Source organism: Dipteris shenzhenensis, chromosome 29, assembly GCF_047967505.1.
Source record: "Dipteris shenzhenensis isolate YYH24624 ecotype China chromosome 29, Dip_SZ_1.0, whole genome shotgun sequence".
Lineage (NCBI taxonomy): Eukaryota > Viridiplantae > Streptophyta > Polypodiopsida > Gleicheniales > Dipteridaceae > Dipteris > Dipteris shenzhenensis.
Window position 1 is genome coordinate 26852814 of NC_141624.1, and position 26245 is coordinate 26879058.

A 26245-nucleotide genomic window follows, 5' to 3' on the forward strand; every position below is an offset into this window, starting at 1 on the left:
CAAGAGGCAGTCTTCATGGGAAGAATATTTACCCATGGTTGAATTTGCTTATAACAGTGCAAAGCATTCAAGTACTGGTTTTAGTCCTTTTATGCTTATGGACGGATTTCAACCTAAGTCACCAGTAATGGTTGGATTCAAGGGAATCAAGAATGATGCTACTAGGACATTCTTGCAAGACATGCAAGAGATGTTGCAGTTTGCCAAGGAGTCTATTGGAAGAGCCCAAGACAAGGACATATTTTATGCTAATAGACATCGTTTACCTAGGGAGTTCTCTCTTGGAACGATGGTGTATTTACGCCTTCCTAGGACAGGTTAGGACATTATCCCCCAGATATTATGATCCATTCAAGGTTATAAGAAGAATTGGACAAGTTGCATATGAATTGGAATTGCCTCCTAATGTAAGAATTCATCTAGTTTTTCATGTCAGTCGACTAAAGGAAGTATTGGTGCTAAGGATCAGGTAGTAACTCCTCAAGAACTTATCAAGGTTGAAGATTTGAACTTCGTACCGCATGAACCTGAAAGTATTATTGGATTTCGTGAACGTCAAGTTTGAAATAGGACGATCACTGAATACAAGATTAAGTGGAAGGATCGTGTCCAGGAGCATTCTACACGAGAGACATTGACTAACCTTCAGAGAGAGTTTCTAGATTTTCTTATGAACTCAGAAGTGAGTTCTTCGAGGAAGGGGAGTGTGTCATGTGCACGGACTGTATTTGACGTGTGCTTTAGGCACATAGGACTAGCTCAGGTAGCTTGGGGAGGCTAGGAGCTAGGCAGGTGATTCTTGGTTTGAGTTGCGAGGGCACATGATGAGTTAGGGTTTTTGCTATTTTTAGTAGCACTGGGATCAAGCCTATATAAGGAGCCCAGGGGTTCAGATTTCATTTATGCAAGTCAGAGCAAGCTTAGCTCTTCCTTGCTGTTCTGGATCCTGGATCGTGTTGCGGACGTGCACCTGCTTTTAAGCACAACCCAAGGCCTAGCAATAGATCCAAGGCCCTTGAGGATGCCACCTGGTGAAATGGGACGCCAAGCCAGTAAGGATCTAGTTGGGAGATGTGCCAACAGCTCAGCCTGTGGCGGCTCAGAGGGGACATCCTAGTCCTAGATGTCATGGTTGGGTGGTGAGCATGCATGCATCCCTCGTCGTCGTTCTATGGTTGTTTTCCCCTTCCAATTCTGGAAAAAGTCAGAAGAGCCAGGATACCACATGGCAGATGGAAAAAGCTAGTTTGGCTCAAATATATGAAAAAGGCCTGGACTATCAAGAAAACTCCTCGCCGTTCCCTTCCAGCTCAAATATTTGCATATTGCAAGAACTACTCAAAATTTGGGTTTATGATTGCTGAGTATCTGTTAGTTGATGTCCGAGCTCAGAGATATGATGGAGAACTAGTACTGTGGACTTTGCAGCTGACAAAGTCTATTGGAGTTGTAGGATTGATAACTATATCATCATCATAATGTCCTTGTGTCAACTAGGTTTAGTCAACTACATTGATGTCACTTATTGGTGATGTGGTGCCAAGCTAATTTCATCGTACATTGACTTTAAAAATTACCTTTGTCTCTACTTGACTAAGGAAAAGCTATGGTTTGACAACGGCCATTGCTTCGTGTCCATTGGAGAAGAATTGCACTAGTCCATACTAGTCTAGATTAGTCTTATTGGTGGGTTCATGCCAATCCCTTGGGCTATGCTCTAAGATTTGTAGTTAGTTTCTTCCAAGAGTCGTTCGTTCCAAGTCCCATGTGGTCTACATCATGGGGTCCTTACCAACACCTCCTCCTTTGATTAATATACCAGCTCATCAATGTATATCGAGGAGCATCAAAGTATCTGGAAGGGCTTGTCAATTATAGATCCAAAATGACTGGCTTCAGGACTAGAATGTCCCAGACTTTCCTATGATGGGTCCTGTGATGTCGACACTCTCATTACTAGAAGCATGCCTCCCTGCAAGACTTCTTGAGTAGGCTTCTTCTATTTTGCTCTGGCACACTTCTTGAGCAAGCTTCCCTACCAGATGTCTTGAAGGGAGCATTAAAGATGGAACAGTCTCAGCTAAGTTTTGAACCACCAGGTTTCCAACCGAGGTGGGATTATTTGAATGGTATCGTCTCAAGGAGAAGTTGGAAGAAATCAAAGAAGGGCTGAAAGGAAGAACTAAGGTCTGAGAAGACCTATCCTTTGAAACCAAGTTTGAAGTGGTCTATCGTGCATCCTCCAAACGTAAGGTATCAACTTTTGCCTCATTTTGTACCTTTTGCAAAATTCATGGACACAATGCCTTTGAATGTAGCTATCTCAAGGGATTGAGGAAGCTTCTACTAGAGTTTTCGTCTAGAGAACCCCTCGTTGATGCAGTCCAAAGAGCCACGCCAACCACTCTTGGGTTTACCCTTTGCTCGTGTGAAAGTATCAAAACCACTTGTACCTCCTACTATTACACCATGTCTTCCAAATCCCACTTTGCTTCAAGATCTTGCAGCCAATTAGGTAAGGGCCCCCATACTACCATCCTCAATTGTATTACCGATCATACACACCTACTCCAAGAGGTGGGTGTGTACCATACTACACACGAGGTCGATCGGGTGGTTTTGGGTGAGGTCGAGGAGGACTAGGCAAAGAACCCAACCTTCGAAGACTAGTGATGTGCTATAGAAGTGGGGAGTGTGGTCACAGCTAGGATAAATGTCAAAACCATTTGTCACAGGGAGAAAGCCTAATTCACTCTCTCTCTTGCCCACTACCTAAACTGATAGAATAATTCACTCACAACACAAGTGGAACTATGGAGTGAGAGTGAGTCCGAGGGAGGAATATAATGGGCGTCCAAAGAGAAAAGAATAATTGAAATAATGTCTTGCCCAAGGGCTAAATAAATTGTAAATAACTGAGAGGACTAAGGAATGTATGGAGGGAATGAACCCTCACTACAAAAGAGGAATGGAAAATATTGTATAAAGGGACCAAACCGTCATTGCTGAACTAAGAGTTGAAGGAGGGAAGGGACTGCTCTTATGCAGAACCCTAACTGGAGCTGTCCAAACTAAACCGGTCCTATATTATAGAGGCTTTTAGGGTACATTGATTGACCCTGGTCAGCTGTTCAACGCTGACCATTTGCCCAGTCTTCTGGTCAATACGGACCATTGACCAGGTCGATCAAAAGTCAATGGTGACAAAAGTCAACACGTTGAATTTTGACCAAAAAGTCAACTCTGCGTTTTTTTGACCTGCTCTGTCTTATGAGGCTGCTTGGCGATATTTGATATTGTTGTGGCCTGTAGGCAGCATGCCACAAGTTTTGGATGCTTATGACATCCCTTTCCACTAAAATTAGAACTCGGGTATGAAGAGAGCCTTTTGGTATGCTGGAAGGAAATGGCTGACTGTGGTATTCCCGGATTATCTGATGGAACTGAATACCTGGTTCATGAATCCTGATCTGGCGAAATTGAATCCCAAGCTCCTCTGCTGACTTTTGGTTAGGATACTTGTGGTGGGTTGATGATCCAGGAAGATGCTCAAATTTAATGCTCCTTTGGTTGTATTGGTGATAGGGACGGTGGGAGCTTATCGTGACATCCTGGTCCTTCTGTAGTGCTGCTTCCAACGGGGAGTCCTGAGACGAGCCCTCTAAACTACTGAAATCAAAGGTTGAGGTGGAACTCCTCTAAATCGAGAAATGAACTTGGACCCATGGCCTAGGATCTTGATATCCAAGCCTTTGTTATGATAATCAGTTCAAACTTCCAACTGGTGCCACCATCGTGTCCCCAAGATGATATCTACTACCTAAGTAGGTGCGACCCTAAGTGGCTGAGTGCAACCCTGAGTGGCTGACTGTCTACCCACCTTGAGATCTTCAAAGTAGTTGAGGTGACTAAGAGCTAGAGTGCTTTGGCCGTTGTGCGTAATCCTGTCTTTCATGTGTGTACCGAACACATTGAGATGCACTATTCACTATGTTCTATAGCAACTATTAGCTGAAGAATTACAACTGTCCTACATTCCCATGGAGGATAACTTAGTAAATCTTTTCATGAAGGCTCTACCACGACCCAAGTTTGAGGCTTTTTGGCTCTACACTTGGTACTATATCTCATGTCATTTTGTTTACTCTGTGCTATCATAGGTTGCTATATCCATCATGGATGAACGTTTGAAACCATGACTTAGTTTCCAAGTATACTTGAGATGTATCTAGGATACTTTAGCCATACCATGGAGGGGTTTTTTTTGCCACTTAGCCCTGGTACTAGCTTGTAGTCTAGTTAGGCCTAGTTAGGACATCTAGTCCACTTGGGACACTAGTCCTAGTTTGCCTTAAGATATTTAGTTAGGCCTAGTTAGGACATTTAGTCCACTTGGGATACTAGTCCTAGTTCTCCTTAGGACATTTAGGCCTAAATTGGGTTTGGGTCCTATATAGGCCACCATTTGTACTTTCACATCATCCATTTGCAAATACACTTTAGTTTCTTCAGCTTGTTGTCTCCTCCTTGCATTCCAACTTCCTTCTGTTGCTCCCAACATCCAACATCGACTGAGAGTCCATTTAGCATTGTCTTTGGGATTGTAAACAGGCGAGGTTCATATGGAAGAGGATTGCTAGTCTTCTGAGCACTGTAGAAAAGGGGGTAGGGACAGATTTGGAAAAAGGGGAATAGACTAGCAGAAGGAGAGAGAAATAGGGGAAGAAGGGAGGAGAAGGGGTAGGAGAGAGAGAATGAGGTAGCAAAGAGAGGGAGAGATTGAGAGGGAGTAGGGAAGAGAGAGAGAGAGTGAGTGAGCGTAGGTAGGAAGGAGGAAGGGAGAGTAGATAAGATTAGATGTCACATCAAAAAGTACACAGTAGGGGGTGGATGGAGACTTATATAGTCCCTCCACATTTTCCACCTAAAGGGCCTCTAACTTGGCCTCTTTTTCCCCTTCATTACAGCCATCCCTTCCTATAGAATTTTGCCCTCAAAATTTCATATGCGGGCTGTTAAATAGGTGCAGCAAACGGCAAATAATAATTATCCCGGAAGGAGATAGGGGTTATCTTGGACAATGCTCTCTGGCTGCCATGAGTTCTCATCCTCAGAGAGTCCCTGCCACTTGATAAGATACTCGGTGTAGACTTTGTTTCGGAGTACGTGATCCCTGAAACCCATGATGTGCTCTAGAACATAGAGTATCCGGCCCTCCTCATTCATAGGTGGTAGCTCAGGAAGGACTTGGACATGCTGTCCGACATGTGGCTTCAGCAAGGATACATGAAAAACATTATGAATCCTGGAGATCTTGGGTATCTCCAACTCATACGCCACCTTGCCAACTTTGCAGATGATCCTGTAGGGACCGTAATATATGTGAGCAAGCTTCATGCTGGTGTTACCCTTCAGCAAGGCATAAGGGTTCTTATGGAGGTGTAAGTGCACATAATCCCCTTCTTCAAAAGACATGTACCTCCTGCGTTTATCCGCATACTTCTTCTGCTTGGCTTGGGCATCCTGCATATTCTTTTTAGCCAATTGCAGAAGGGCATCCATACTCTCCAAGTCATTTCTTGCTTGCTGATTTTTCACAGCCATGTTTGCAACTAAAGATGGCATACCCACTGTGCATCCATACATAGCCTCGAACGGGCTGATGCCAATAGAGATGTGCTTGGTACTGTTGTAACAAAATTCAGCAAGTGCCAACCACTTATCCCAAGACTTATGTGTGTCATGACAGAAATGCCTCAAATACTCCTCCAGCCATTTGTTCACTGTTTCTGACTGTCCATTCGTCTCAGGGTGGTAAGTAGTGCTAGGTGTAAGAGAAGTACCCATTGCTGTAAATAATTCCTGCCAAAATTGACCCATAAATTTTGCATCTCTATCGCTGACAATCTCCCGAGGGAAACCATGATGCTTAAAAACATGCTTGATGAACTGCCAAGCAACCTGTGATGCTGAATAACAGGCCTTAGTGGGTATGAAATGGGCCTACTTTGTCATTCTGTCAACCACCACAAAAATGCTATCCCATCCCCACTTTGTGGAAGGTAACCCTATGATGAAATCTATAGCAATGTGAGTCCATTTGCCATCCGTGGGTAACCGGCTGTCCAGTTTATTTTTCTGGCAGGGCAAACATTAACTGACAAATTTAACTACATCCCCCACAAGCCATCCCAAATAAAGTTCTGTTTGACCTTTTCATATGTCTTAGTAATAGCACATGTATAAAAAAGCTCTTGAAATCATAACGAAAAGTCTCACATAAAATATAAGAGGAGATAGACTCAAAAGCGACTCATATTAAAGACTTTAGGAGGGACGAAGTATGACTTAGAACTATGGACTGTCAGAGCCTAAACCCCAGTAGTTTTGTTGAATACAAAAGGACATTGAAGACCTTTGACTCCTAACCTACAGCAAGCTAGCTTGTTGTATGCTTAGATGACTACACAACCCGAGCGGTGAAATAGAGAATGACTCTCATCAGGACGAATACACACAGCATCCAAACCTCTCTGCCTTCAAAAAAACACTGCAAGATGTCACCTTTCTGGATTTATTGGAGTTGTGCTCATGACTGCCATCACCATGCTGTGAGCTAAGTTGCCACATGGATTCCATGCAAAGACTGCCGCCCTGTCACGTTTCTGATTTATTGGAGTTGTGCCCATGACCGCCATCACCATGCTGTGAGCTAAGTTGCCACATGGAGTTGCAAAGACTCCCACCTCCAAAACCTCGATGAGGCCAAACCCGTCAAGTGACCTATAGAATTTCTCCAAATGGATGGAGCACTCAGAGCACAAGGGTCTTTAACCCCTCACAACCAAAGTCTCATCCACATAAAATGTTATCCTACGAAGATCATTTTTCAACAGATGGTTCCTAGATGCACACTTCACCCACATTGGCTAGTATTTGGACAGATATCGTACACACGTTGATGACCATTTGGGTGAGCATGCAGGAGTGTCTCTAAGTAGCTTCTGCTAGGAAGATGGTTTTCCTGAGGGAGTGGAGTGGCCCTGTGTTTTTCTTTCGAAGTCCACCGCAAGGTTTCATGTTCAGCCCCAACCTTTGTGCTTTTCGTGCTCTCTGTGGAGCACATTTTTCACCCACTTAGGGTGTTTTATTTTCATTCCTTGCATGACGTATTTCTACCATGAGCTTTGCTCTTGGGGTATTTATCATACTTAACAGAAGCCTTTTCATTGAAATAGAAAAAAGAGGAATCATAATATGGCTTTATGATACCAGACTGTGAGGCAAGGGTGCCCCCAGGATCTACAATCTAGTTTTGAGGAAGAGGGAAGCACTCCTCAATTTCCTTCCCAGAAGCTTTTAACATTGTCATTTGCAACTGATCCTAGAAAAGGTAGAGCAACAAAGACATTCCACTCTTCCAATAGCATGTACTGAGATGTTATAGTCCACTAAGGGACAGGAGGTGCTACACAGTGACAAAACTTTACAAGAGAACGGTCAGAGACAGCTCTATGCCCCCAACCTCGAGCAAGCTTTGATCCTTTGACCCGCGACCTCGATTACGCTTTGATCCCCCAACCAAAGCTAGGGTTCTCAGGTCTCAAAAGCTCATCACACAACCTTACTCTTTGATGGAGGATTTAATGGAATTACTATTAACATCACCCTAAGGCAACTGTGTCGGTTGTCTCCATAAATCAAACATCTGACAATTGCATTCTTGAAACGATTATTGGGAGATTGACAAAAGGGACAAGTTCAGGACAGACCAACATTGAACCACTACTCAGCTTATGCTCTCATGTGTGAACAAAGTCGCAAGCTGACTGTGGAAATAAATGGGGTGCAACTAAAGGATGTCTTCCTAGACGATGGAGCAGCCATCAACATTATACGATGCAACAACTTGGTTTGAATCTGACAAGCGACATACATTTCCAAGTACGCACGGCTGATCAAAAGTGATGCCTATGGGAGCAGTCAAATATGCCCAAACAAAGATTGGTGGAGTCCCTTTGCTATCCAACTTTGTTGTCTTGGACTGATCAGAGATGGACTAACCTATCCTTTTGCCAAGGCTATTCAAGATTGATCCACTAATGAGGTCAGGTTTCCCTTAGGGTCAACATCCTTGGAAATAAAAACAATCACTGGAAAGTGTCATCATCGGCATATAGAAATTGGGGAAGAGGATTTCGAAGTCATCATCCTCTCTCTCTCTCTCTCTCTCTCTCTCACGGTCTTCAATGTTCATGTATGTATAGGATCTAATATATAAAACTTTGCTGATCTCATTTGGCGCCTGCATTAGTTTCAAACGGAAACACAAATAAATATGAACTCATAGATATCAAGGCACGCTTTCATATCGAGAAAGCTTTCAGTTTCTGCCTATTGGTTTTGTTATTTTGAGCCAGTAAGGTGGATCATGGAAATATTTACCCCAAAACAATGGAGCATCACCAAAGTTTGTTGAGCACGTGGATAAAAAATATGGATAGAACTTTGGAAAGTCTCCATGGCCAATACCAGGAGCTGTGTCAGAGACTGCACAAACATAAGCCACAGGTATGTCTGAAATATTGTCATCTATACAGAATAATTTTTCTTGAAGCGTGAAGATGAAGTGAACAGAGATCTTACTTGAAAACTGGAAAAAGGACGGGAATGATTCTTCGTGAAGCCCCTGCAGCTTTATGTTTATAGTAATTCGAGACACATCCTCACACTGTCTACATCTGTGTACGGCATCTCCTATCAACTGCGTACGCAGTTAAATTATGATCATAGAATATCCGGGTTAAACTGTTCATATGAGAGCACCAAAAATATAATTTATCCAATGCGCGCGATCCATGTGACTTTTAGAGGATCATAGAATCAATAGATTGACAAACGTGCATGAACTTGCTACATAAGCCTCGTTTTATATCGCTTGTTTTCTAATTGACCAACAGCCGAACTTTTAGACGATATACAATGTTATTCATAGTGATCGTACAGATCGCATGCAAAGCGGCAAAGGATCCATTGTTGAAGTTGTCACATTGTGACAAAGCGTGCTAGATGCAGGGAATTGCAAAATTTGTTGAGGCGAATATAGATGTGGTAAACGTCAAGTAAGTTTGCGTCCATCTAAGGATATTAAAACTTGTGAGACAATTTGCAGAGGAGCCCTGCGTCTGCACTTGGATTAAATATTGACTTAGAACGGCGTGTTTTCTATTATCTATTCGAGCTTTTGCTAGGACGTCTACCGCCTTTCGTTCAATGTCGATACTTGAACGGATTTCCATTCTCTATGTTTGAAGCAGCAGGGGCGTGAGTCCTTTATTATTGAAAGAGAAACCTTTAAGCGATCGTGTAGAAGGTGATTACGGCATGACAGGCCAAGTAGCCATGTTGAGTTACGGAATTCGCCATTCAAAATTCGCCGGCCAACTTTAAGCAAAGCAAAAGGACGAACTAGGGCGATTCTTCAACAGCTGGCACAAACCAACAGGCAACTCCATAAGACACTGCTGTAAAATCAGTTGCCACAGAGCCAGAAACAGACACAAGTCCCGGCAAAAAGTTTGAGAGCTTACGCTGCTGGCACAAAGATGGAAATGCATTTCTTTCTCGTGCTGAACTGGACCGATACGCCTCAGGCATCAGCGGTTTCCTCGAAAGCCAAGAATGAGTGCTGAGGAAATGAGTGAAAAGCTTTAGCAAACACTTTCCAGCAATTGCTACAACATTAATCAAGAAATGGCGAATGGTTCGAAAAACAAGTGGAAACTATGAGGAAAATGCACACAAACTCATCTCGGAGTGCGCAAAAATGTGTGAGAGTTCACACGCAAGAGGAAAATACTGGAAGAGTCAGGGTGACGGACAATTGCGAGCAAATCTGAAGGACGTGTATGGAGCTATTTAAGCCTGCGACTCGTAACAGGAACGATCGAAATCCTTGAAGCAGAGCAAACCGTTTTGCGCAGGATAAATGCGTTTGAGCTATTTAAGCCTGCGACTCCTAACGGACAATTGGAGCTATTTAAGCCTGCGACTCCTAACGGGAACGATCGAAATCCTTTAAGCAGAGCAAACCGTTTTGCGCAGGATAAATGCGTTTGAGCTGCTGTTCCCGATCGATTTTACAAGGCAACACCGGAAGCAAAAATCTGGAGCAGAAATGCAGGCACGTTGCGACGGATCGAGAACGAACGAATTATTTTGTAAAGTACTTCCAAAGTTGCGAATTAGACAGAGGCATAAAATGCACAAGAACAGGCAAAACGAGCGAATTTGCAGGAAGAAATGTGCTGCTGTACAGATTTGACGGTGAAAGTTGGATCAATTGGCAAACAATTTTCGTTCTGTTGTTGAAGGAGATGAAGCCACTGCCTGCTGTTGCAAGCTGCGCGTACAAACCGAACAAATCTTCTCCGAATTCCAACACAAGATCTTGGAAGCGTTCAATGCCTTTTTGCTCTTCCCCAATTCAATGCTTCCTTCCCTTCAAACTATCAACCTGTGCAACATTCTCATTTTCACTCCAACACTTTTCCTCACTTACTTCTTAAAATCACCTTCGAAAATCCTTTTCACAGTGGACGCATATTCCTCAACTTGGTAAAATCAGCAAAATCTTAGGCAATTGAGTTATGCTTTAGCTACCCAGCCTCCAAATTCTCAAGAATGACCTTCAAAAATTTGAAATCCCCCGTTTTTGATTTGTTGAGAAATCTATTTTCTTTCGCCTCACATATTCCTCTAAGTTTTGTGATTTTTTGAGAAAAATGTTTTATATGAACACTCCATCCCTTACACCTTGTCTTTTGCCTCACATATGCCTTGGACATTGTTTTGACTCTAAACTTTTATTTAGCAATAGGTGTACACAAAATTGGGCTTGGATCATAATGTTTGAGGGCTAGTCCTTTAGCATAAAGCTTGATGTTTGAGGGCCAGTCCTTTAGCATAAAATTAGTCCTTCAGCATAAAGCTTGATCGAAGTCGCCCTAGCCTTATCAAGAGCTCTCCTTTAAAAAGATTAATCTTTTCCACATGCCAAAACAAGATTGCAACATTACTTATCACTTGCATATGAAATTACTAGGACGATTGATCTTAAGCATACCTCATCATGTCCCTCATCTTGTACATAAAGAGGGGTACCATTTAAAGGGGCTATTTAGAGATTGAATTGAAAAGGGTGCATTTTATTCAAGGAAAGTTCACAGATAAGGGACATTTCAATCAGGCCTTGAATGCATGTTTACACAGGATTTACATATAGTGAAACCCCCGAGGAAGACAAGCATACTTTTGCCATAATTGGGAGGATGAATTGTATGTACGAAAGTAAGTTACATGACAAGACAAAATAAAAACTAATTGTGGGAGGCAATGATTTGGGATAAGGCTCATGTCATTGCCAAGTATCAAAATAAAATACAAGCATACCTGTCGGAATTGTTCCAATCAGAGATTTGAGGCCACTAAGCTTTGCAGACTATAATATCTCCCTCTAGGCAATGCATATGTCCCATAACTGTTCTAAAAGGGACAATGCCCTTCTTAACCATTGCCTCCTCCTTGTTGGTGAAGATGACAATCATAATTGGGCTAATAGAAGCTTTGAAACAAAGGTAATATTTTGGAAAATATCTAGCATTGAATGTGCTAGAACATGAATCTAATACAAATATCAAGTGAATGCTTCAAATTTCTTCACATTTTTACAATCAACCAAGGTTATCAGAACATGTGGAAGTAAGCTTTCCAGCATATGAGAAACCACTTCAAGTTTAATAGCTCACAATGTTTTCTTTCAGTTATTGGCTTATTACCACTTTTAGCCAATTGGTGACAATAGGATCAATAAGAGTGGATTGATGGATTGATGACTTTTTGTGGATTGGTGACTATGAGATGAACACTTGAGCACAGTCTCTATGCTATTAGGTGATTATGAGATGAACACTTGAGCATAGTCTCTATGCTATTAGGTGGTTGGTGAAAAGGCTCCTAGTTATCTCCACTTATGTTATTGAAATTATATGTACTTGTTGGTAAAGAGACTATTGGCCATCTCTACTCATGCTATTAAGATTCTATGGGCTTAATAGGAGACTCATCAAGATGTAACATGTGCATCCCCTTAAAGGAAGAAGCGGAGAAATACATGTATCTTTATTTCAATGAGGAACAACCCCAACTATGAATGGAGTCCATAGGCTCCCTTTTTAGGTCAATAAACAAAAGAAAATGTCTTTATCTATTTCATTGAAGGTTGATTTTATAATTAATTATGTGGCTATAACATGCATGAGCTAACATGCATGAGCTAGACTAAGTATTTGGTCTAGTGTTTAATTTTGTAAATAAGTGACAAAATAATTAATGTGGCTATTTTTCTTCTTACAAGAGGTAAGCCTCAATCAACTTGTGCACCTAGTCTAACATGGTTAAGCATTCTCAAAAGAGTTTGGGTAAGCCTCTATCAAAGAGAAGCACATATATCAAATTGGATAAAACTTTGATTGTAAGCATCATAAGCCTTTTAATTAGAAGGGAGCACCTCCAACAACAAAATGGGTAAGCCTCTAAGGGTGAGAACCATCATCATCAATAGTTTAGATAATCCTTCAATAAAAAGCCCCATCAAGTCATGTAAGACTTTTGCAATCAACAATTGGGAATGGTCATAAATATATAATATTCCTCTTCAAAAGGCAAGTAAATTTGAAATGCCACTACCAACAACAACATCACAAGATATTAAACAATACTAATTTCTAGGTTTGATTAGGAATCAGAGTTTGATGAAATATGGGAAGATTATTCAAAAGAAGAAATTCCAATACAACAAAATCTCACCACCTTAGGGGAATTTCGGACTCAAAAAGGGCCTCTTGGATCAGGCCCTTAAGATTTGTGATTAGCAAACTAGCCAATGCAAAGGCTTGGGCATTAAAAGAATGGAGGATTCCACATTGGCCTCCCATTGGTGGAGAGACCTCCCTTGGTCTCCACTAGGCTCCCAATTGCCTCCCTCTTGCCCCCACCACCTCCTGTGGCATTTACTCCCCCTCTTGACTGTTGGGCTGGTCCCCCTACCCTCCTTCCTCTCTTGGTGGGCACAAAAATTTGTGAGTTTTTTTCCATAAGAAAATCGAAGTTTTCCAAAAGTGTCCCCTACCCCCCAAACACCTCCCAGGAGTCCCCCCATTGACTCAGAACGTTCTTCTCAGCCTCTACCTCCTCTCAACCTCCTCTCAGCATGCTCCACCTCCTCTCAACCTTCTCTCAACCTCCTCTCAACCTCTTCCTCCTTCCAACCTCTCTCTCTTTGCTTGCTCTCATTCTTTCTACGATGGTGAAGTACTCTCCTTCCCCTTGACCAAAGCTATCAATTCAATCTTGTGTGGGTCATATTTTGAAGGATGACAATGATATTTGGACTCCTTAAGAGTCTTGGCTAATGTCTTGGGTCACAATGCAATAATATTCAAGATGTCCATTCAATGTTTCAAGGAAGGATAGAGCAAAGAAAGAGAAGCATTAGAAGGCTCGCATTGTTGGGTTTTTGAATACAAAGAAATGACTCAAGGTGAAGGTTCAGCACATGTACATGGCTCGAGACATGAACTTGGACCTTGCAAATGTGAAGATAGTGGGAGAGAGGGAAGGAGTCTCACTTGCGGCTTTCTCACATGCACAATGGGGGAATACACACAAAGATGGAGGCTAAAAACAGTTTTCCTCTTCTTAGTTGTGAAAGCCAAAAGAACTCTAGTACAAAGAAATAGAAGAACCCTATATGTGGGTCTCAAACCAAACTCAACTAACTAAGGTGGCATACTAACTGAGCCACAAACTAGAGTAGATAAGGATAGCTATCATCCAGCTATTATTCGTTGGTGGTGTACCAACCGCGTCTGCAGCTAACAAGTCAGTGACATAAATGCACAACGGTCACCCTGGCATATCGCGAGTGGAGCTCGATATCTCAACACTCCCCCTCGAGCTCAATCCCAATTCCTGCACACCAAGCAGGTCTCTGAACTTGTGCAGCTTCTCTGCGCCCAATGCTTTCATGAATATGTCAGCTACCTGATCCTCTGTGCTGACATAAACTAGATCAATAAGACCTAGTAAAACCTTCTCCCGCACATAGTGATAATGCACCTCAATGTGCTTTGTTCTAGCATGATAGACTGGGTTATTTGCCAAGTGTATACTGCTCATGTTGTCACAATAAATGACAATTGGCCCATCTGTAGACTGATGCATATCATAGAGTAGCTTATGCAACCAAGCTACCTCGCATGCAGCCATTGTTGCACCCCTGTACTCAGCCTCTGTGCTCGACAAGGAAACTGTAGGCTGTTTCTTGTTGCTCCAAGTGACTGCAGCACTCCTAAAAGAGAACACATATCCACTGGTAGATCGTCTATCAGAAATACTACCAGCCCAATCAGCATTAGTGTATCCATGCAACTGTATCTGAACCCCAGCCTCATAAAATAGTCCATACTGCAATGTGGACTTCACATACCTGAGTATGCGTCTAGCCGCATCCAAATGCGGTTTCCTTGGAGCCTGCATAAACTGACTTACCAATCCAACAGCATAGCTTAAATCTGGCCTGGTAATAGTCATATAAATCAAACTTCCTACTATGCGTCTGTACATAGTAGGGTCTTCCAGAAGCTCACCTGCATCTGTGCTCAGCTTCACATTCTGCTCTAAAGGAACTGAAATAGGCTTACAGCCTGTCATCCCATATTTGGACAGCATGTCCAATCCATACTGCCTAACCTCTGGGAAGAATCCATGGACAAAGGTTTTCTGGAACAAGAATAAACACTGGAATGATCAAGCTAATTACCAATAGATAGAGGATTTACATATTCTCTGCAACCTATATCTAAAACTAGAATCAACTTAGCGACACTCTAAAAGAAGATTGACCAGGACCCATTCTCTTCTATCTATGTCGAATCGAATCCGAAAAGGTCTAACTTTCTCAGTGATGTAATCATCTCTGAAAATGTCCAACGGCTTATGGACTGTTGCTACCACATCAAACTCGCGATCAAAAATTGCATATAAGCCCACGTCTCTACTTGAATAATGAGTAGAAGCCATGAACTTTTGGTATGCATCACAAGGTGTTGCCATTGGAGGTCTATAGAAGCGCATGTAAGTTGAGGGTTGAAGAGGTTGAGTGTAGGAGATGAACTTACACATGCTAGAATGGACAAATGAAGTGCCATAATGCAAAAAAGACAATGTAAAAGAGAGATACAATTTGCAGGAAAGCAAGATCAATTTGCTGTTGAGATATCGAGCTCCACTCGCGATATGCCAGGGTGACCGTTGTGCATTTATGTCACCGACTTGTTAGCTGCAGACGCGGTTGGTACACCGCCAACGAATAATAGCTAGATGACAGCTATCCTTATCTACTCTAGTTTGTGGCTCAGTTAGTATGCCACCTTAGTTAGTTGAGTTTGGTTTGAGACCCACATATAGGGTTCTTCTATTTCTTTGTACTAGAGTTCTTTTGGCTTTCACAACTAAGAGGAAAACTGTTTTTAGCCTCCACCTTTGTGTGTATTCCCCCATTGTGCATGTGAGAAAGCCGCAAGTGAGACTCCTTCCCTCTCTCCCACTATCTTCACATGGTATCAGAGCCTTGTTTGTGGTAAGGAGCTCAAGAAAGCAAACCAAGTTCGCGGTGTCCTGGTAAGAGGACCAGTGTTGCTTTCCTATTTCGAGTTTGGGAGCAAATCTCTGCAGGTAGCACAGCCTGAAGTGCAAGAGTGCACTGTCTCAGATTGAGACACCCTTCGCGGTGTGGCGAGAGTACAGTATATGCTGCGGGAGTGGGCAAAGCCCTTAGTGACTTTATTTTTCTGATTCGAGGCCATTTCGGGGCCCGTTTTGAAGGCGGAAGTTCTTCGCAGGCACTCAGGAAAAGGCCCTATTTTTGCTGTGCGACCACTACTCTGCTGGTCGGTGAAAAGTTGCCACAGAAATTGCATCGTATGCCTGTGTGCAGAGATATTGGGAGTTAAAGAATCATGCTTGTTGCCTGTTGATGCAAAATCGTCACTAGGAAAGTGACTGTGTGGTCAAATACCACTTTCGTCAGTTTTGCAGATCTGCTCGTGTGAGGCAAAAGCTGTGTCTTTTCACAGTGACAAAATATTTTGTAGTCTTCTGTAATGGCGTCTGATTCTCTTTCACAGATTGTCAGACAAAAGCTTGACAAGAACAACTTCCAGGCATGGAAGTTTAGAATGACGAATTTCCCTATGGGAAAAGGCTATTGGGAGTTCATTACAGGAAATGAAGAAGAACCAGTCCTTCCTAATGTTCCCAATCAATAGGAAATGCAGGCATTTAAAGGATGGCATGAGAGAGCCAGAAAAGTTATGTACTGGCTGTCTATCAGTATTTCGGATTCTATGATTGTGCATATTCAGGATGCAAGTACGCCAAAGGAGGCATGGGATACTTTGGCAAAAATGTACAGCACAAATACGCAAGCCAGGAAAATGCAGCTCACAAACAGGAGTTGCACAATGTGCAGAGAGAAAATTTGAGCATAAATGACTACCACATGAAGGTGAAGAAAATTGCAGATGCACTTGCTTCCATTGGGTCGCCAGTGGAAGATGATGATCTAGTTTCTGTGACCTTGGATGGTCTAGGAAAGGATTATGCACAGTTTCGGACATCCATTGCCATCCGTGAAAAATTTCCTGATTTTGAAGAGTCGTTTGCTCTTCTAATTTCTAAAGAGCAGAGAAATGGGGGTGCATCCTCTTCAGGAGGAACTTCAAAAGAAACTGTCTTCTACTCAAATGCTGGAAGAGGTAGAGGCAGAGGTAGAGAAGGCCGATCTGCAGGCCGTGGTAGAAATCAAAATATGCAGCAAACTCAAGAAAACCAGTCCTATGCAGGAGGACGTGGTAACTCTAGAGGCAGGGGGAGCGAAAGAGACCGTGGTGGATGGCAGAGAGGCCAAAATGCAAACAGCAATGTTGAATGCTACTACTGTGGTAAAATGGGTCATATGGCTAAGGACTGCTACAAAAAGCAGAATGACATTATGAATGGAAAATTGCAGCAAGGCAATTATGCATCTTCTAGTAGACAGGGTGATGACAGAAATGAGCATCTATTTATGGTGCAGCATATGACCAATTCTGTGACAAGTGCAGAAGAACGAAATGATGTGTGGTATGTTGACTCAGGTGCGTCAAACCACATGACAGCTCATGCAGAATGGATGCAAGATGCAAGGAAAATGGAAAAACCAGGATTTGTGGAGACTGGTGATGATACTGCACATCCTATTGTGCAGATTGGTAAAATTCCTTTGTCTATGCAGGATGGGAAAAAGAAATACCTGTCTGATGTATTTCATGTCCCAAACATCACCAAGAACCTGGTTTCTGTTGGTCAAATGGTTGAGCAGGGCTTGCAGGTCAGATTTAATCCTCATGGATGCTTTGTTGAGGATATGAAAAATAACGGTCGCTTGATAGCAAAAGGAAAGAAGAAGGGCAAGATGTTTACGTTGGATGCGGACATGCCTGAATTGAGTGCAGCAATGTTTGCACATGGGACCGGTGTAGTTGCAGATATTGATATCTGGCATAAACGCATTGGTCATGTTAATATACAGTGACTTAAATCAATGCAAGCCCAAAATATTGTTGCAGGATTGCCTAAATTCAAGGTTGCAGAAATGCATAAGGTTTGTGAAGCCTGTCAATTTGGAAAACAGGCAAGGAAACCATTTCCTAGGCATGTTCAAGAGAGTAAAAAGCCATTGGAATTAATCCACTCTGATGTGTGGACTACTAAAGCTGCATCTATTGGAGGCTGTCACTATTTTGTCACTTTTATTGATGACTTCAGCAGAAAAGTTTGGGTGTATTTTATGAAAAAGAAAAGTGAAGTGTTTGGGCACTTCAAAGCTTTTAAAGCCATGGTTGAAAAAGAAACAGGCCTGCAAATAAAATGCCTAAGGTTAGATGGAGGGGGAGAGTACCTCTCAAATGAGTTTGCAAGGTTCTTGCAGGAGCATGGCATAAAGCAGCAATATTCATGCAGTCATACCCCACAGCAAAATGGAATTGCAGAAGGAAAAACAGGCATATTGGAGAGGTATCTAGGGCCATGCTAAATGAGAAAGATCTACCAGATTATTATTGGGCTGAAGCAATTGCTACAGTAGTTTACATAATGAACATGACTCCCACTGCAGCAATACATGGCATGACGCCAGAGGAGATGTATACTGGTAGGAAACCAGACATTTCTCATTTGAAAATTTTTGGTTGCATTGCCTATGTTCATGTGCCAGATGAGTTGAGGTCCAAGTTGGATCCAAAAGCTGAGAAGTGCATCTTTATTGGTTATTCTCTGCAACAGAAAGGGTATAGATGCTATAACCCTTCTACTCGTAAGTTTACAGTGAGCAGAGATGTTGTTTTTGATGAGATGAGCAGCTGGTATAAACCAGTAAATGTGATGATTGATGTAGATGCACAAAATGGTAATGCTGCACAGAATTCAATGCAACAGTCACAAAATATCAGTGGACCTGCAGTGTCCTCTAGCAATGGTTCACATACTTCGCCATGGACGGGCAGATTGAGATCAGGAGAATCTCCTCAAAGCAATGCAGATAGTGGTACGCAGGTATCACGAAAAGGAAAAGAGAAGGTAGATCAGCCCATGTTTGATGTGAATGCAGGTCACTCTTATGTGGATGGTGAATCCAGTGGCTCAGAAAAGAGCATTGATGATGAGTTGGGTATTCCTTCTGTTGTTACACCTGGAGTAAGGAAGACCAGGGATGTTTTGAGAGCACCTGGAAGTGAGCCTATTTTGCGCAGGTCTACCAGAGCTAGGTATCCTGTGGATAGGCTGAAATATGATGGATTTACAGCCATTCACTATGCCTATATGGTCAAAGTGATACAGGAACCAGAACCCACTTCTTTTGAGCAAGCCATGGGAAATGAAAAATGGGAGAAAGCCATGGATGAAGAAATGGATGCCTTGGAAGCCAATGCTACATGGGAATTGGTGCCTTTGCTTAAAAACAAGAATGCAATTGGCAGTAAGTGGGTTTATAAGATCAAGCATAATGCAGATGGTTCTGTGAACAGATACAAGGCAAGATTAGTTGTCAAGGGGTATGCACAGACATACAGCATTGATTATGAAGAAACATTCAGTCCGGTTGCAAGGATGGCAACTGTAAGAGCAGTCATTGCTATGGCTGCATCAAAGGGATGGTCTTTACACCAGATGGATGTAAAGAATGCCTTCTTGCATGGTGATTTGCAAGAAGAGGTCTTTATGGAGCAGCCAGCAGGTTATGTTCATGCTATTCATTCTGAGTTTGTTTGCAGGTTGAAGAAAGCCTTGTATGGCTTGAAGCAAGCACCTAGAGCATGGTCTGACAAGATAGAACAATATCTTGTCATTATTGGCTTTCAAATTTCCAAGGCAGATTTCTCACTCTATGTGAGAAAAACAGAGAAAGGGATTATGCTGCTTGTCATTTATGTTGATGATTTGATCATCACAGGCGATAGTGATGAAGATATACTTCATGTGAAAATGCTATTGAAGCAGAAGTTTGAGATGAAGGATTTGGGAGAGCTGCGTTATTTCTTGGGCATTGAGGTGATTAGATCGCCAAGTGGGATACAGCTCTTAAATGGGCTCGACTGTGTTCCAGAAGGTTTGGTAGAATTCGATTGGGAGGCCATCTTCTCCAGGTATTTTCCATTTTCCATTTGGTCAACTGCACTTTTCAACTTTGCTAAAGTCAAATCAACAACAATCAGAATCTCTCCCAGATGCTCAATCACTTGGTCATCTTGAATAATGCAATCCAGATTTTCCTAAGCGTACTTTTTCCTAAGAATTCGGAACATATCCTCGTTAGCTTTATCTCCCTTTCCTACCCACTAGTCTCTTTTGTAAATCCTTGCCTAGGATGCTTCTATGGTAGCTTCGACACTGTTTGAGCCTTTTTCAACTTGTCTTCTCTTGTTTCTAGCTGGATCAACCCTCTTTTTTATTGCTTGGAGGAAGATCTTGGTCCTTTCCATTGCCTTGATCCAATGTGCTAGCTAAGCCGCCAAAGGCCAAATTCCTTCTCCTTTGAGAAGGGTAGAGAGGACAAAGAGCTGAATCTTGTAGGCTAGAGCTTCATTGGTTATTACTCTTGAAATGTATACTCTATCAATTATGGCCTTCCTATGGCATTGCCCTACTTGATTGTTAGTCCAAGTAAAAGAGATGTCCTCTGAAGAATCTACCACTTCAACCACTTCTTTTAGATCATTTCAAGAAGTGTAGATCAAGTATATCTTGCAGGATAAAATGGAGTTGGGTTTTATTTTATCTTCCCTTCAAGATATGGGGATTGGGCCCAACTTTGTGAAACTTGTCAATATCCTATATCTTCAAGCGAGAGCCAAAGATGAAATACACGGTAGAGTCTTGCCTTCCTTTTCTCTTAGGACATCAATTAGGTAAGGATGCCCCTTAGCTCCTTTGCTCTTCACCATTGTGGTGGACTCACTCGTCGGTTGGCTCACTCAAGAGGAAGTGGACAGGGGAACGATAAGAGGCATTTGGGCTCCATTCGGGTAGAAGGAGGAGAATAGATTGTTTGCCACCAGCAATTCACGGATGATACCAACCTCACCCCATGAAATGATGAACAATAAATTGGGAACCTAGTAAAGTGCTTGGAGATTTTTTGCAATGCCTCTGGCTCCAAAATTAACCACAAAAAAACAGGTATCTTCAGGACTAGGAGTCCCCCCCCCCTCCACCAAATCTTGACTAGCAGAGGGTACAAACTCTTAAAAGAAGGAGAAATCTTTAGATTGCTCATAATTCACAAGATTAGGAGTGATACCTTCACTCTGAATTTCCAGGATCTTCTTGTTGGTGAAAAAACGATAGCTTCTGGTACTTTGGCCACCCCCCTTATCAAGATGACTAGTGAGACACCTACTATGAAGCGCACTGCTGATACCACCATGACACCACCTAACACTTTGGCTGCCTTTACTGCTACAACAAGCGCACGTCCAAATGCTTTCTACCAACGAAGAGTCCATTCTAGTCAGGGTTACCTTCTCCCTCCCGCTATCCTATGTAGAGTAATCCTAAAAGTAGTATGCTGGCTCAACACTATGGCTCCCAAGGAAAAAGATAATGTCTGAAAACATTCATCTGATTTGTTCTGTTATTAAGTTGACAGTTGGAAGATATGATCTGAACCTTGACTTCAGCTGACTTCAGCTCATATTATATGTCCATCCTCCCTTTTCGGTATATCAAGGAAGAGATATAAAGTTGTAATCGTTACTTTCTGATTTAATATAAACACACCCTCATTTTTGGGAAAAAAAGAATATGTAAATCCTTGAGTCCAAAAAATTATAGAAAAATATCAAAGGAGGAGGAGTTGGATATCCAGATGGGGCCTGTAGGAACCCGGTATCCTTACCTATAGCATATTGTATAATCATGCTAGAAATGGAGGACACCCCTGCATATCCATGCATATAGGAAGTACCTACTCTTCTTGGAGTAGTAGATCAAGAAACATATGTAGAAGAAAATGTAAATGTGATTGCCGAAACCAGCCTCGCCTTGGAGTGGTTCAGCAAAACTTTGGGCAAAGGGAAGCATGCAGAGGTAGAAACATCATCTAGCATAGAGTTGGCTATGATTCGGTACATCTTCCATGGGATAGCCCACTATGACAAAGAGGGAAGAAGAGGAAGAAGCGAAAAAGGTAGGACGGAAGAGGTTTTTTTGCAAACCCATCTATACGTTTTAATTGAAAACAGAGAATATTTGTTTGGATATCCAATATGTGAAGAAGCGGAGGGAGGATGAAGCATTAGGGGCACTCTCCGCTTGGGAGGATGAAGCATTAGGGGCACTTTCTGCTTGGGAGAGTAGATTTTGACCTAGGCTTTCCAGAGGAGGGTCTTGATAGGTCCATAGATTTGGCGACTGCCAACACAATGGAACATTCGATCTATGATTCATGCTCACATAGGAGTCACAGAGACGGAGTTCCATGAGGTCCAAGAAAAAGTAATGATGGAGAGGAAGAACAAACGTTCAAGGATTGAGAGTAGTATAGCCTCGTCATTGGCACCCCCTATAAAAATTCATGAGAACAAAGCTCCATCAATATTTTTGTAGAGGGTTACGACCAATGAGATGTAAAGCAAATTGTAAGTTGATGACATTGTCAAATATTAATGATGTAATGTGCTTAATTCAATGATTTGTTTAAAAACTTACTAATCCGATTATTACAACTTTCAAGATGTTATTGAAGTTGATGATTATGCAATGTGACGTGGGGGTCGAGGTGATAGCATTGATCCAGACTCTACACTTGGACACTACATGGAGATGTTCACCTTATACTCACCTTATTGAAAGGAGGCACTGATTAAATGCAGGGCACTTTCAAAGTTGGTGTCCATTGTGCCCTTACGTGCATTAGTCCATAAGTGCATTTTGGTTAGGTGAGATCTTGCTCTTTCAACTTTTGGGAAAAATTAGTAGGAAGGCTTTTGGTGGCTCATGCTTTGGGGGCTATGGTAGGTGTTTATGATTCTGCTAAAATTGTGGAGACTTTCACACAACCGACTATCCTGGCACCCTAGGAGGCAAAACAAGCAAATATCTTGTAGAGAAAATCATGTTCATTGAAATCATGTTGTAATGACTTCAATTTACCAAAAACATTGCAAATTCAAATGGAAATCTAATATCTATGTTTTTTTTCCACGTTGATGTTAATTTGCAATGACATTAAATTTTATTGCGATAAAATTATTTTTGCACTGTGCATTTACTGTAAACAATTTTAATGTGGAATATTATCTTAGAGACAAATGCATACAATGTGCAAAATTGATATCTCCATGGCTCCAAAAGCATAACCCACCCAACAAAACAATAAAAGATGGCCCAAACATTTGCACGTTTAACGAATAATGCATTTCAAATTATATTAACTCGAAAAATGCATAATGTGTTTCCATATTTTGTATATTCAATTTTTGTAACTACAAAAAAATGTCAGTATAGGCTTACCTTCTTGTCTTGTGGTGCAATAAAGAAATGAATTTAATATGTAATAGTCATTAAGCTCATCATGCTACTCTAACTAGGGAAGCCCAAATTTTTGGCTAAAATATTTTGGAAAAAATGCATGCAACGTGTGGAATTTGTGTCTATATGCCTCTAAAGCAAAACCCCCCCAAAAAACATTACAAAAAATGGCCAAATCAGGCCATGTGCATGGTTGATTTTGGCCCTTTTTTGTAGTTTTTTTGGGGGGATTTCGATCTTGGAGGTTCTTTGAACTTGTTCTATGCCTTTTCTATAAAAAAAAAAGAGGCCAAAATAGTCCATGTGCCTGCTCGCTAAGTGCACGCATGAACATGGAATGTTCTAGCATTTTTTCTTAATTACTTTTTATAGAAATGGCTTCACATAGCTTGGAACATCAATTTGATTTATTTCAGGCACCAAATTTTACTATTTTTTAATTAATAAAAAACTTATTGAAAAATTTAGGCAAATGAATTTTTTTTGCACAAACTCCAAATAACCAAATTATTCATGAGAAATAAACATCACAATTCGTCATTTACTCAGCACAACTTAAATTGTTATAACCACCAACTTTGGTGTCTAGATATATTGTATCGCCAAAAATATTATCCCAACTCATTACAATCTCCAAAGATTACAAGATGGGTTTCAAAATCGTTTATGGCCTAAAGGTTGGGTTGCCTTTGCCTCTGATCCACCTAGCCAGTTGCATGTCTTTGCTCATGATCATAACCCTCTTGTCATGGATTACACATAGGTTGGTGTCTGCAAGAAGGGTACCAGAGCCATTTTGCATGCCTCCTATAAAGTTGATAGTGCAAGAGATTGAGTCCAGACGTCATCTTTGTACTCCTGCATGATCTCCTTTATTGATTGTGCAAATGGAGATCTCTTAATCAGAGGCTCTACACTCTTTTGATACATCCTGATTTTGAACAAAGCCTTCATGCCAGGCTTTCTGCAGTGCCTCCCTCCAGGGGTCCTCCATCTCCATCTCCATCTCCATCTCCATCTCCATCTCCATCTCCATCTCCATCTCCATCTCCATCTCCATCTCCATCTCCATCTCCATCTCCATCTCCATCTCCATCTCCACCTTCACCTCCACCTCCACCTCCACCTCCACCTCCACCTCCACCTCCACCTCCACCTCCACCTCCACCTCCACCTCCACCTCCTCCGCCTCCGCCTCCACCTCCACCTCTACCTCTTCCAAGAGCTACTTTCTTCATTAGGTTCGGCAATGAATTTCCACCAGTTTGTTGTTAAGCTCATGGAAAATTTGTAGTGTGATTTTGCCATGGTGGGTGTTGCTACTCCAGTTGTCGTCGCCTTACCTCTTGGGTCAATTGAATTTTGATTTACCTGGCTTTATCTTGCACATTGGCCCATTCCTCATGCATTGTCTTTTGTGTGCTTGCTCTTCTGGTGTGCTCTCGAGCTCTTCCATTGCCTCCACCCATCTCTAAGGGCTTGATGAGTCCCCTCGCTCCTGCTCGTCTTGCTCACTGTCTCTTGTTTGTTGTCTCCTCCTCCTACTCCTATTGTCTCCTCTTTTGTCGTTCCTTGAGTATTTTCTTGTAGATCTCTTTGGGGATCGGTTGTACGGTTCTTTTATCAAGCTCGTTTTTTGCTTTGCTTTGTTCTTGCCATGTGGGTGATGGTAGGGCTATAGACTTGAAGTAATGAGAGTTTTATGGTAATGAAAACATTGAGCTTTATATAAGGCTCATTTATTTTGAGCATCATCATTACCCCCCCCCCCCCCCCCATCTTTTGGCCATCATTACCCCCCCATAATCCCCGTCTTCTCCAAAAAATCACAAAAGTTGTCTTAGAAGATTTTGATAATTATAGCCCCATGCTGAATATTTTATTACTCTTATGCATGAATAAATGATTATTGTTTAAATATGAATGATTGTAAAAGGATAATGATGCATGAATAAAAATTATTGGTTGAATGTAACGCTTCTTTAAACCAAAAAAATGAGCCAATGAATCAAATGTGTTTTGAAAACACTACAATAAATGTTAAATTAAGGTTTGGATTAACATCAATGTACAATTTCTTTGGAAATCTAACCATTTCCCACATGACTTCTAGTTGCTAACCACATTTTTTGTTCTTGGGAAGCTTGCAAAGATTTTCACAAACTACTCTTTTTACTCATTTGAGTCCGACGAATTGCTTGGGCTAAATTTGTTTGCAAAACTTTTTTCCTTGCATAGCAGGACCCAATTATACCATGATAGAATCACTCAAATGCGTCACAAAGAGAATTACTTCCATCAACCCTACCTCCATGCCATGTCTTTTAAAATAAGCACCTCAATCTCTATAATGCAATTTCTCCATCCCTTGGGCACTCCATACATTCAATGAACCTTATTGTTCTAGGAAGAGTAAATCATGAACATAAAGAATTGTGATGCATCCATAAAAAAGGAACATGAGCTAAACACATGTAGACCCATGCTTGAGACATTCCCTCCATGTAGACCCATGCTTGATTTTTCTGAGAGTTGTGTCTTTGGATACATTCCCTCCATGTAGACCCATGCTTGAGAGAAGAGCTTCAACCCTTGCTACACATGATGTTGCCCTCTCTTTGGTTTCATGTTCCATACATATACTATACAATGTGTAAGTATAGCAACTTATCAATGAGCTGCATCTCGACATGCAACACACAAAAATGTACTCTTTGTAATGCGATGTTCAAAATTAGATCCCAATTTTTATCAATTTCATCTCTATTGGGTCCAGCATCCTAATCATAGGTCATTACTCCATTGCTCCAATACATTTGTTTGTTAGCATCATCTTCCACGATTTCATTCAGCACATCTTTTGCGATTCTTTTTATTTTCCCTTTTCCTGTACAATTGTCCTATGCTCATGTTGTTACTCGCTCGAAGTTGTTGTGACTACATACAGAAAAGGCACGAATATGTCACATTTACATTCAATTCCATTCCAAACATACATTTCAATGTTTTAGGGTCTCCTACCATGTGCCATTCAACATTGAAGGATGAAAACCGT

The 26245-nt window shown here is 41.6% G+C and overlaps 1 protein-coding gene and 1 pseudogene across 1 annotated transcript in view; both read right to left on the minus strand.

Annotated features, from left to right (window-relative positions):
- LOC147882646 (type 2 DNA topoisomerase 6 subunit B-like) overlaps nt 1-10474 on the minus strand; it is a 132414-nt gene extending 121940 nt beyond the window's left edge. Inside the window, exons 1-5 of the mRNA XM_087400977.1 lie at nt 10317-10474; nt 9591-9688; nt 9382-9488; nt 8647-8764; nt 8446-8550 (exon numbers count right to left, since the gene is read on the minus strand). Coding sequence (XP_087257103.1) covers nt 8446-8550; nt 8647-8764; nt 9382-9426 — 268 coding nt within the window. The 5' untranslated portion in view covers nt 9427-9488; nt 9591-9688; nt 10317-10474. The remainder of the gene's footprint in view (nt 1-8445; nt 8551-8646; nt 8765-9381; nt 9489-9590; nt 9689-10316) is intronic.
- Nucleotides 9469-26245, minus strand: part of LOC147882647 (synaptotagmin-5-like) — a 50492-nt pseudogene continuing 33715 nt past the window's right edge.